This window comes from Gossypium raimondii, chromosome 2 (assembly GCF_025698545.1).
Source record: "Gossypium raimondii isolate GPD5lz chromosome 2, ASM2569854v1, whole genome shotgun sequence".
NCBI lineage: Eukaryota > Viridiplantae > Streptophyta > Magnoliopsida > Malvales > Malvaceae > Gossypium > Gossypium raimondii.
Window position 1 is genome coordinate 44,252,247 of NC_068566.1, and position 12,152 is coordinate 44,264,398.

At 28.4% G+C, this 12,152-nt stretch overlaps 1 protein-coding gene across 1 annotated transcript; it reads left to right on the plus strand.

The window, feature by feature from the left end:
* The first annotated feature begins 8,871 nt into the window (after positions 1–8,871).
* Positions 8,872–9,997, plus strand: LOC105789026 (protein LIGHT-DEPENDENT SHORT HYPOCOTYLS 5). Its single transcript, XM_012616224.2, has one exon. It carries the CDS (start codon positions 9,191–9,193, stop codon positions 9,848–9,850), a length of 660 nt encoding a protein of 219 aa, XP_012471678.2. The 5' UTR covers positions 8,872–9,190; the 3' UTR covers positions 9,851–9,997.
* The last annotated feature ends 2,155 nt before the right edge of the window (positions 9,998–12,152 follow it).

The window sequence follows — 12,152 nt, forward strand, 5'->3', positions numbered from 1 at the left end:
TCCTATTTGTTTTAGGTTTGCAAACATCTTACCCTTTTTTTGCAGTTTTAGAAAATATTTAAATTTCAATTTTGGTCCTTCTATGATGCTTAAATTCGAGGTTTAATTGGTACACTTTAATTTCTAACGTAATTTGGTCCCTATATTTTTATACTGTTATTAATTAGTCCAAACGGTTAATATCATTAATTTTTCAATTAAAATATTACGTGGTTATATATAATTTGAATGCCCTAAGGGTCTTAAAGACGGATACTAGCTTTCTATTTCTTTTAGGTTTGCCTTGCTGCATTTTTTTTACATCATAAGACAATGACCAAACTTCAGTTTTAGCCTTATACCATGCAAAAACTTGAGATTTAATCTATATGCTTTATTTTTTATATATAATTTTATCTTTCAACTTTTACAATGTCATTAGTTAGTCTAAATATTTAATATTTTAACTATTTCAATAAAATTGTTGACGATAATTTTCTTAGGATAATATTCCAACAAAGAAAATTATTTTATCGTGACGAGTTCGATTGAATACTTTTAAGAGAAAAAATCCACATAAACATTTTTAATGTTATTTTATTATTACATAATCACCAAGTGATTTTTTTAATTTTAAAATATCACATCAAGAAATTTAACAAAATAATTTTAACACTGCTAACAATTGGATTTGAAATTTTAAATTCAAAAAGTAGAGAGTCTGAATTTCAAACTAAAAGTAGGATTAGAGTATATTTTAGCCTTCAAATTTGTATGCCATAATTTGACACAAATAAATAATCAACCCAACTAGAAGCGAGAGAATCATATTTAGTTAAATTTAAAAAGAAAATTGTGCTTTTGCTAAGTTGACTTTTTTATTTTTATTGATATTATGGATTAGTATTTAATCAACGATGAATGGATAATTTTAGTTCCACAAACAAAGTTCTAACCATGTCACATGCTTAGTTTTTTTTTTTTAAACATACAATTTTTATTTTATTTTGTTACACCCAAAAGGATACATGTTACTCATTTGACTCGTGAATTTTTTTTATATAATATTGGAAACAAGAGATAAATGTAATACGGTTTAAACCCATGTCAAACAGGTGCCTGACAATAACTTTCGCTCTATTCAAATCAAGACTACTTGTGAATTTTTTAAACTCCAAAAATAATATTTCTTATATTAAACACACTCTTGTTGACATTTCAATCCCTAACTATACATATTCTAATTTTTTTCTAAACTATATTTTTCAAGAATAATACTAAAGAACCCTCAATGATATTTCAAATTTGGCTTTCATCAGAGGAATAAATATTCAATAATGTTAGCATGCAAATAGATATGTTATTATATCATAATAATTAGGGGTGTAGTCAGGGCAGGCCTCTTAAAATGAAAATTTCTTTATTTACATTATTTTAAAATTTTAAAATTTTAAATTAGTAAAGATAAAATTGTACTTTGTCCACTGAAATATAAAATTTTAATTTAATTCTTTAAAAATCATAAAAATATAGACTATTTAAATAATAAAATTAAGAAATTAAAATTTAATTTCAACCTCCTACAATTTTTTTCCTTCGCACTTAGATAATAACAAAGGATAGAACTAACATGCAAAATTTCAATAAAAATTATATATTGACAAAAGGTCCAAGCAAGGAAATAAAATGATAATTTTAAAATGTTCACTTATATAATATCATATGATTGGGATTTAGGGAGAAATTGTAAAGATGTGGGCCTTTTTATTCTCACCTAAGCTTTGGTTGCTTCAGGGATTGATGAACATATTGAATGATTGGTGTTGGTCACACGTAACTTGTTAATTTACTTTTATATTTTGATTTATCGTATTTTATTATTTTAAAATCTTATACGAAAAACATATTAACACTTATGAAAAAATCATATTATTTTAATTAATAGATTTAATTACTATTATTTGAGTCCTGACTGAAATTATAAAATTTGAAAAATATAAAGATTAAAAATAATTAAATCGAACAAGAATAACTAATGTATAACTCACGGGACTAATAGCAGAATTTAGCTTAACAAATCTAACTGTTACGGCTTGGATTAAGATTAAATTTTAAGAATTTTAAAGAATTTTTTATTATGGAATGTATAAATATAAATATAAATATTAGGGAAAAAAAAAGAGGGGGTTTGTTTGTAGTGTTGGGTTACTCGTGAAGTTGACATCTCCCTTTGTCTTGAATTTAGGGTCTAATTGTTTTCTAAAAGAAAAAGGAAGGTCCTTGTTGCTTTCTTTTTATGCTATATGCATAGCATTTTAAAAATATTTTCAAGAAGATTGCCTTTCATCATTGTAAGATTTTCTCTTTTTTTTTTCTCATCTTATTTAAATTAAGGGTTAATATTTAGTTGGTAGATTTTGATGATTTTTAATTCGATCGTTGAATTCGGATCTAATTACGATGTGATGATTTGGGCATAACATCACTTTAAAATTTTAAAAATTATGTAAAATCTTAAAGGGCCATATCGTTATACCTTAAGAAAGTTTAAATTTAGAGATCAAAATGAAAATAGCTGTCAAATTTCGAACTAATATAAACTAAAAAAAGTTTAGTACCAAAAATTAATTCTCCGCAATATAATTAAAAAATAAAAGCAAATTGTTTGTATCATACTATATAATGTTAATATCCAACAAAGAGTAACTATAAAGTGATTAGTCTTAAAACAATCATACAATCATGATCGTGTATTTCATGGTAGTGGCATTACATAGTAATATACGTATCATTCAGGTCTTTAACTAATATCGGCTTGCAGTAATGCGTATCAATCTATATCAACTAGTACAAATTTTTAATATTTCAAATCTAATGTTTTCTTTTTTATCTTAAAGATTTTAAAAATTAAAGGGAACACACAGCTGTGTGGCCAAACCGTGTGGGAAGCCCTGGACCATGTGGATGGGGTACACGGTCGTGTGGAGAGGTTTTAGGCCGTGTGCGATTCGAACTCCTGGGGTTTTAAGGTGGACATGGACGTGTGAGGGAGTCGTTTGGTCCACACGGGTGGCTCACACGCCCATGTGGCCCTATTCTAGGCTCGATTTTGCCCCGATTACCTATAAAAGAACAAACACCTGTCACCGGGGTCTCAAACGATGATCCTCATGAACAAATCTGATCCGAGACACCTACAATGAGTCTTTCAACCAAAAAAATGCATGAATTAATAATGGTTTTAAAGAATAGTCAAGATTTCGAGAGATATCGGTAAGATTAGTAAAAGATCATTTAATCGGTCTTGAAAAATTAACGTGAACATAAATTCTACATGCATTTTGAGATCTAAATGTCAGAATTGGAATGTTCTTATCGATTCTTGGCAACGCTAGATATCAGATTTGACAGCATTACTCTAAACCGGTAAGAACGGTTGAACGGAGATTGATTTCAGATTCGGGATAAAAATAAAATTTTCACCTATGAAAGAAAAATATTTGCAAAGGGGAATATGAAAAGGAAAAGGGGAAGAATAGGGAAAAATAAAGTAAAATTTTAGTTCAATTGGAAAAAAAAAAGAAAAAAAAAGAAAGCCCACAGTTCAATTTTGACTTTGAGAGGAGATTAATTACCTAGGGTTTTCAAATTTTGAGGGACTGAATGCTAAAATACCCTTTTTACCAAAAATAATAAATAAATAAATAAATAAAAATGGGGGATGAGATTGGCGTGATTTGAATCTAGGAAGTAAGGGAGAAAGTGCAAAAGCTTAATCATTTTGGGTTGCTACCAACTCTTAATATATTTTTACTTCATTTTATATATATTCTAGGGGAATTTTCATTCTAGTTTGCTGAAAAATTAAAAGAGAAAAATTGGGAATGGAGTAGATCTCTAACCATTAAAACGAAGACTCATTTCTTGGTTAATTATTACTTTTAATCCTATATATTTTGCGGTGTTACAATAACATTTATAACATTTATATGTTTTTATGTTTTTTAATCATTTTATGGGAAAAATATTAGATTAAATCAGAAGGTGGCACATGTTACCATTTGATTGGTTTGTTAATTAATTTTAACGGTCAATATGATCAATGATAGAAACCATTAACAGAGGGGCTCAATTGATTTTTGTTTGTTACTGGCAGGAGTTTAATTAATGCGAATTTAATATACGTGCTTAATTGATTTGTTTACCGTATTCTCTTAAGGGATTTTTTGGACATATTAGCCTATGATTATTAATATTTATGTTTGATTATTTTATATTTGTTTATCATTCAGTGTTCAATGAATATGTTTAATTATATGTACATAAACATGTTTAAGAACATATTCACTTAATTTAAACAAATGAACAACAACATAAAAATCGTTTATTTATTACCCAATGCCTTAAAAATCGTAATTTAACCCGTAATCATTAAAACTTATCAACTTAACATATTTACTTTTTATCAATTAAATATCATGTTATATGATACCATCTTAACCAACATAAGAGGTTTGAAAAAAATTATCTAAAATTATTAAGAATGTTAAGATTAAATAGTTTTAAAAAATAAAATTAGATCTCAAAATTTGTCCAACTACATGACCCGCCGGTTTTTCCCTTCGGTCTATTCTCCACATCTTTACCAACTTTTGCGGTTTACACTGACATTTAGAATCCCACTGCACACGTCTCAGGTATTTATCCGTTGGGGCCCATAAAACCAATAAATAATAATAATAATAATAATAATAATCACAGCAACATTGAATAAAGTATATGCAAAACATTATTATATTGGACCCACCCTTTCTCCGGTACCATCATATAATCCCAAAATAAAATCAAGTATTGCACACATCCAATGGCAGATTGAAGACAGTTACATTTTGAATTTTTTTTATTTTTTTAGAATTAATTTGTAAAAATTCATAATTAATTAATAAGAATTACAATCATTTTTTATTACATAAATACATAATTAATATTAAATTTATTGGTAAAAGTACTAGGGGAATCCATGTACTTAGGGACAGGTTGCATTTTAACACCACTATTGAAAAAATGAGCAAATTAGCCTTTATACATTTTGAAACGTGCAAATTAGCTTATTTGTTAAATTTTCTCTACTAAATGATGATGAGGAACGTTACGTTTTGAAAATTATTTTATTTATGGGTAAATTATAAAAATGGTCATCTAACTATGCCTTTTTGTTCTATTTTGGTCGCCCAACTATTAATTTTTTCGATTTAGTTACTAAACTTTTCAAAATTAAATATTTTAGTCACTCTAAGTTGATGTGGGCTTTTTTATAGGTCTATTAACAAAATTAGCCCTCTAATGTTTACATGTTCTATTAATTTGATCCTAAATATAAAAATTCAACAAAATTTTCCTTAATGTTTAAAATTTGTCATTTTAGTTCTATTTCTAAAAAAATAAAAAAATTGGCCCTCAATATTTACAATATTTTTAAATTTAGTCTTAACTCTAAAATTAAAAGAAATATTTTTAAAAGTACTTTTTAGTCCTTTATAACTTATCACTAACCCATGTGTGATATTTAAAAAAAAAAAAAGAGTATTGTCTTTCAAGTCACTTGCAAAAGAACTCTAAAAAGTTAGGATAAAACACAAAAAGAATTAAGATCCGAAAGAAATAAAGACATTACAAATATTATTTGTTCGAGCAGTAATGCAACCAATTATTGCAAATAGGTTCTAAATCAATTGGTTTGATCTAGTGTGAAGCCTAAATTATAGTAAAAAAATTTGTTGCAAGTGACTTGGAAGAGGGTACTTTTTTTTCTTAATTTAATATATTACACGGGTTAGTCGATAGGTTATAAAGAGCTAAAATGAATTTATTTTAAAAATATTTTTTATTTTTAGAGTTAGGAATAATTGATAGATTTTGTAAATTTTGAGGGCCAAATTTATTAAAAATTTTAAAATTAGAACTAAAATGGTAAGTTTTGTAAACATTGAGGACTAAATTTGTTGATTTTTTATATTTAGGATCAAATTGATAAAATTTATAAACATTAGAGGGCTAATTTTGTTACTAGATCAATAAAAAAAGCCCACATCACTCGAAGTGACTAAAATTTTTAATTTAGAAAAAATGGTAAATAAATAAAAAATTAATAGTTAGGTGACCAAAATAGAACAAAAGGCATTGTTGGGTGACCATTTTTATAGTTTACCAATAAAAAATATTTTTCAACATGAATTTAACGTTCCACATTATCATTTAACAGATAAAATTTAACGGATAAGTTAATTTACCCATTTTTCAATAAAAGAGCCGAAACGCAATCTACCCCTAAACACGGTGGCTTTCGGGATGCTTTTACTTAAATTTATTCTATTAATAATGACATTATTAATTAATTTTCATTAAATTGATCTTAAAATTCAAATTAAATACTAAAATATTAACACAATTATATTTAAATACCAACAAATATTTTTTACTAAATATAATTACATTTCCTGAAAAAAAACAACCATCACATTAAAAAAGCAAATTTAAATATCAAATAATATTTATTTTTCTGAAAATATGAAATATTTTACTGTTCATCTCAATTTTCGAGGCTAAAGAAGGAGAACTATGTCTTACCGCTAATAATTATTATAAAGTACGTAAGTAAATGATTATTCATATTTTTGTGTGTGAGAGAGAGAGAGAGAGAGAGAGAGAGAGAGAGACTGCAGGCACCATGAAATTCCATGATGGAGTGAAATCTGTTAATCAAAGCGAGTGTGAGAGGACTTATATTGGAATGTCGTAGCAAAGCAAGGCTTCCCTGATATGGTATAGCATTATTGCCTTTGCGTCGGGCTCAGCTCACTCCTTTTTCATCCTCACACTGTCGTTGCTTGCTTTTTGGCTAATATAAGTTTGGATGGGCGGTGCGTTTACCTGCAATTAGTGTTAAAATAGTGGTGGCAGTAAGATTAAATACTGTAGCGATACTGTAGCGTGAGACAAAAAGTAAGTTAAACGTACCGCACCGCACCCAATCTCCCATCCAAACCCACCATTAACATGCATTCTACCTCTGCTTCTCCTACAAAATTTGTCTTTTTTCTTTTTTTATAAAAAACAAAACTTAAAATATTAAACTAAACTGACAAAGTTAAAAGCACCACTAGTTTTATCATTCTCAAGAGCTTCTAATAGATATAAAACATTAACTCCCACCAAATCAATAGATATCATATTGGCAATCTAATTTACGACTAAATTGGCCTCCCTTGAAATATGTCTAATCACCCAATGCTCGATATTTTATAGCCGCTGTTAAATCTACCTAACTAGTACTGAGTACGGATTAGCTGAAATACTCCTATGCAAACCATGAACTACCTCAAGACTATCAGTTTGAATCAATATCCTATTCAAACCTCGGTATTGTAGAAAGGTCAAACCATCCAAGATACCCCACAACTCAAACCGAACACATCCCCAAAGAGTGATTAAAACCCATAAGTCAGTCTCTTTGATGATTCCACATCACTCTCCTTGTAGACATAATTTGTACTTAAATTAACTACATCGTTAGTATGCAAGTAAATCCTATTTCACTCCTAATAAATTTTGAATTTAATTTCGTAGATGAAATAAAAATTTTGGGAGAACTTTTTTTTTTCTATTTAAAAGTCCAACATGTAGTTATAATTTTAAGGAAAGATTAAAAGATAAATTTATCATCATATTAATTTATAATTTTTAAAAAGATTTAAAAGTAATTTTGTCATGAGGATAAATTATTGTCAGCCCCTTACATTCACCCTTGCCAGTGCGACTCGATTCTAACTATATTCGAAGTTCAATGTAATTATGAATATAAAAAATCTCAAACCCAAAAATAAGAGATTTAAAAGTTTTGAAAATTTTAATTAGATATTTCAAAATTTTAAAAAATTCTTATTAATTATTTTTAAGTTTTGAAAGTTTTAATTAGACCCTTAAAAATTTGAAATTTTCATTAAGTTTTTCAAAAATTAAAATTTTTTAAATATACCTTCCAAAATTTTAAAAATTTTAATTACATCATCCAAAACTTAATGCTCAGTTGAACCATTAGTAAATGATTTCGGGGACTCTTTAAATATTTATCAGTAATTATATAATATCCATATATTATATATGAAATTTAAATATACAATTTTAAAGACATAAAAGATAATATAAATATAACTCCAAGCTCAAAATTCCGATAGTCCTTTTTGACTTGCCCTTTAGCCTTTGCTGGAATGGGGACAAGAGGAGGTGAAACCTACGCGAGTGATTGGCGAGTGAGGATTGATGGTGAATATACAAGGAAGGCGAGGGAGGTGAACATGTCACATTTTCACCTTCACTGGGGCCACCATGTGATCTATAAGAAATATAGACACAGTACAAAACGTTCATATTTTAAATTAACTGCTAAATTTTAAATGTTTTTAATTTAGTACCTAAAATATCAACATTGTATTAATCAAATATTCCTTTCAACTCGAGCTTTAAACATCAGTTAAAATATGATGTAGAATATATTTAAAATACCGTGTTAACAAAATAAGATAACCCTCCCAACATTTAACTACCTGTTTTTTAACACATCAATCTAAGTTTAACGTACTAGTCGATGTTAATTGGATGTAAGAGTTTGATTGATACCATGTTAATGCTTACACATTTTGAAGTTTATGGATAAATTTATAATTGGGTCATAGATTGAGGGTTTGGGGTGAAATTATTCCTTTTATAATTTAAAATATATTATTATTAATACGAGTACAAAATTTTAATTTGGCTGTATTCATTTTTTTTTAAAAGTTGAATTAAAAATTATTGGTTATAGAAAATACTAGTAGTGGTAAGAATTACTTTTTGGACGTCTCATCATTTAGTTTTTTTTTTTTTTCTCTCTTTCACACTTTCTCACTTCAAATTTCTTCTTCGTTTTGATATTCATTCAAAGCCTGCATCTCTGAATTTTTTTTAAAAGCCAATCTTTGGATCCCTGCAGTTTTTTCAATGAACCCTAGTAAAAAAGAGAAGCAGCTAGAGCAAAGAGTTTATGAATTGTTAGTGATTGATTGATTGATAGTATATATTTATATAGAAAAGAAAACGACGATTTGATGGAAAATTAGTGACAGTCAGTTATCATCAAAAGTGCGAAGCCCTATAGTAGTTTTTTTTTAAGTCAATGGATTCTGCAACGGACCCGAATACGATCAAGGAGGATCCAGTATCAGTTACGGTTTCAGCACCACCGTCCAAGGGTATCCAGCAAGGAGTTGGTGAGTCGCCGTCGTCTTCTACTTCCCCAGCAGCACCGAGTCGGTACGAGTCACAAAAGCGTCGAGACTGGAACACGTTCTTGCAGTACTTGAAGAACCATAAGCCGCCATTGACTCTGGCTCGTTGCAGCGGAGCACACGTGATCGAGTTCTTGAAGTACCTCGATCAGTTCGGGAAAACCAAGGTTCACATGACGGGTTGTCCTTATTTCGGACACCCGAACCCGCCTGGTCCTTGCTCTTGTCCACTCAAGCAAGCGTGGGGTAGCCTCGACGCGCTGATCGGACGGCTGAGAGCTGCTTACGAAGAGAGCGGCGGACGACCGGAATCAAACCCGTTTGCGGCAAGGGCTGTGAGGATTTATTTGAGGGAAGTGAGGGAAGGACAGGCTAGAGCTAGAGGGATACCTTATGAGAAAAAGAAGCGAAAAAGGACTTCTGTTACAACTAGCGCTGTAGGGATCAATGTGTCGGCGGTGGCTGCCACTCAAGCGGTTGATTATGGTGGGGTTAGCGGAGGAACTGCGGGTAATCTTGGTACTGCTACTACCACTACTAGCTTATAGATTCTTCAATGATTATTATATATATATATATATATATATTGCTTTCAATATTTGATATAAATGTGATATGTGGCGGTTCTTTCTTAAAACTGGATCCATATCCCCATGAACCAAATTTAGATGGAAATATAATTTTAATCTTTCTAAGAGAGTGCTTAGGCGCAGCGCTTGAAGTGGCTGCTGTGAAGTGAGAGTGCATGTTGTTGCACTGAAATGCTCACGGTGGTTGCAACCCTAAAACCTCTAGGATATTGAATTACTTTGCAACCACTGGACGGCCATCGGTGCCAAAAGAACCAGTACGTATAAATGGGTGCAAATGGGTTTATGTTCCTTTATTGACCCGGTAATTAGCTCCAACCATGTCTGCATTTTTGATGGTTTTTCTTTACCATGAGTGTTTTGTTGGGTTAACTTTTGTTTATATTATCATAACACTCTAAGCCAAGGCACATTTCTTCGAAGTGTGTTGGGAAAAGAGTAGGACGCACAACACATTTGTTAGCCAAATCTTTTACTACTACAACGTTTCACACTTGCATTTGCTTTGACATTCATACACACGTGCGCCTCTCTCTCCCTTTGTACATACTTTCCAGTTTGCACTTTCAGTTTCAGCCTCACCAACTCTTCACTTGAATTTCCAAGTTCTTTTTTTTTTTAAAGGGGTTTTCTAATATTCATTAACTTACTATTACATCTTAATTTATGCACTAATAAATATAAATATTTCTCATAAAATTAGTTTTTTACTTTATACTACACTCAAAATCTAGGGTTTGATTCAAATACTTTATTTTATTTTTATTTTATAATATAATTAGTTAGTCACAATAATTAATATTTAAATATGATATCGATTTTTAAAATTATTTTTAACATAAAAAATTCATGTGAATATGATAAGTTAGGAGTCTTAATTTTTTTATTTCCATTAGGTTTTAATATTTAGGTTTTGAGGTTTAGGGTTTTGGGTATATTTGATAAATCTTTATAAATTTTCATTTCATTAAATTTTAAACATTTGATATTTTAAATATGTTTGATAATTATTTTAATTTTTTAAAATATATTTTTTCAACAAAAGAAGTTTTGAATAAGATAAGTAGGTAGGTAGCTACTTATCACTTAACATAAAAATATTAAATTAATTTTATGTTATTAAAATAAATCATTTTAAAAATGAGATTCAAATGATCATATTTAACTTTGATACAAAATTATTAACAATAATATAAAATATTATATTAATAAGATTGATATAAATAAATAAAATTTTCAAAATCAATATTTACTTTTATAAAACGACATAATCATATTTAGTAATTATATTTTACTAATTTACCAAATAATCTTCTAATATAAATTCAAATCTTATAAAATTTATGAATGAATTACTTAAACTTTTAGCTTACCAAATAACACCTTAGAGTTTAGGTTTTTAATTTTTGAGGACTGTGGTTTGCTTTTCAGGATTTAAGTGTTGTGGTTTGAGCTTGAGCTTCGGATTCTACCCTTTTAATATTTAGGTGAAAACACTTCTGGCTTCACTCAATTTTAATTTTGAATAAATTGGTCTTTTTGAAAAAAAAATTAATGTATTTAATTTCTTTTCAAAAATCAGCATCTAAGAATAATTAATCGCAGCACTAATATTTCTCATCAATTTTACATAATTTTATTAGGTCTAATAACAAATTTAGCCTTCAATGTTTACGCATTTAGTCTATTTATATATCTTTTGAAATTAGAATTTTTTTATATATTCTTTTTGAATTTTTAGATTTTTAGACAATTTTAGAATTGGACCAACTCGATAGAATATGCAAACATTAATGACTTAATTTGTTATTATATCAATCAAAATCATGTACAATTGATAAAAATTAATTAATTACCGTGATTAATTGTCATCAGTTGTTCATTTTCGAAATTAACAAGGATTAAATTACTCTAATTTTTTTAGAGTGACCAATTTGCTCAATATTAAAATGAAGAGTATTGAAAATGTGTTTTACCTAATAGTTATATATAATGCATATTCACAAGTTTATCCTTTTAATAATCATATGTAACATGCTTTTTACAAATTTATATTTTAATAATTATATATAAAGGTAAAATAATAATTTTATATAAAAAGTGGGGCATGACAAACACTTATCTGTTTAACGCCAATCATTCATAAAAAATAACCATTCACTTTTCAAAAGGAAATTACTTCATTGAAAATAGATTAATTTAAAATCCATCGAATATTTCGGTTTTACTATCTTAAATTAGAGTGCAGATAAAATATATT

Coding starts and splice junctions, on each gene's coding strand:
- LOC105789026 (XM_012616224.2), top strand. CDS start 9,191: ATGGATTCTGCAACGGACCCGAATACGATCAAGGAGGATCCAGTATCA.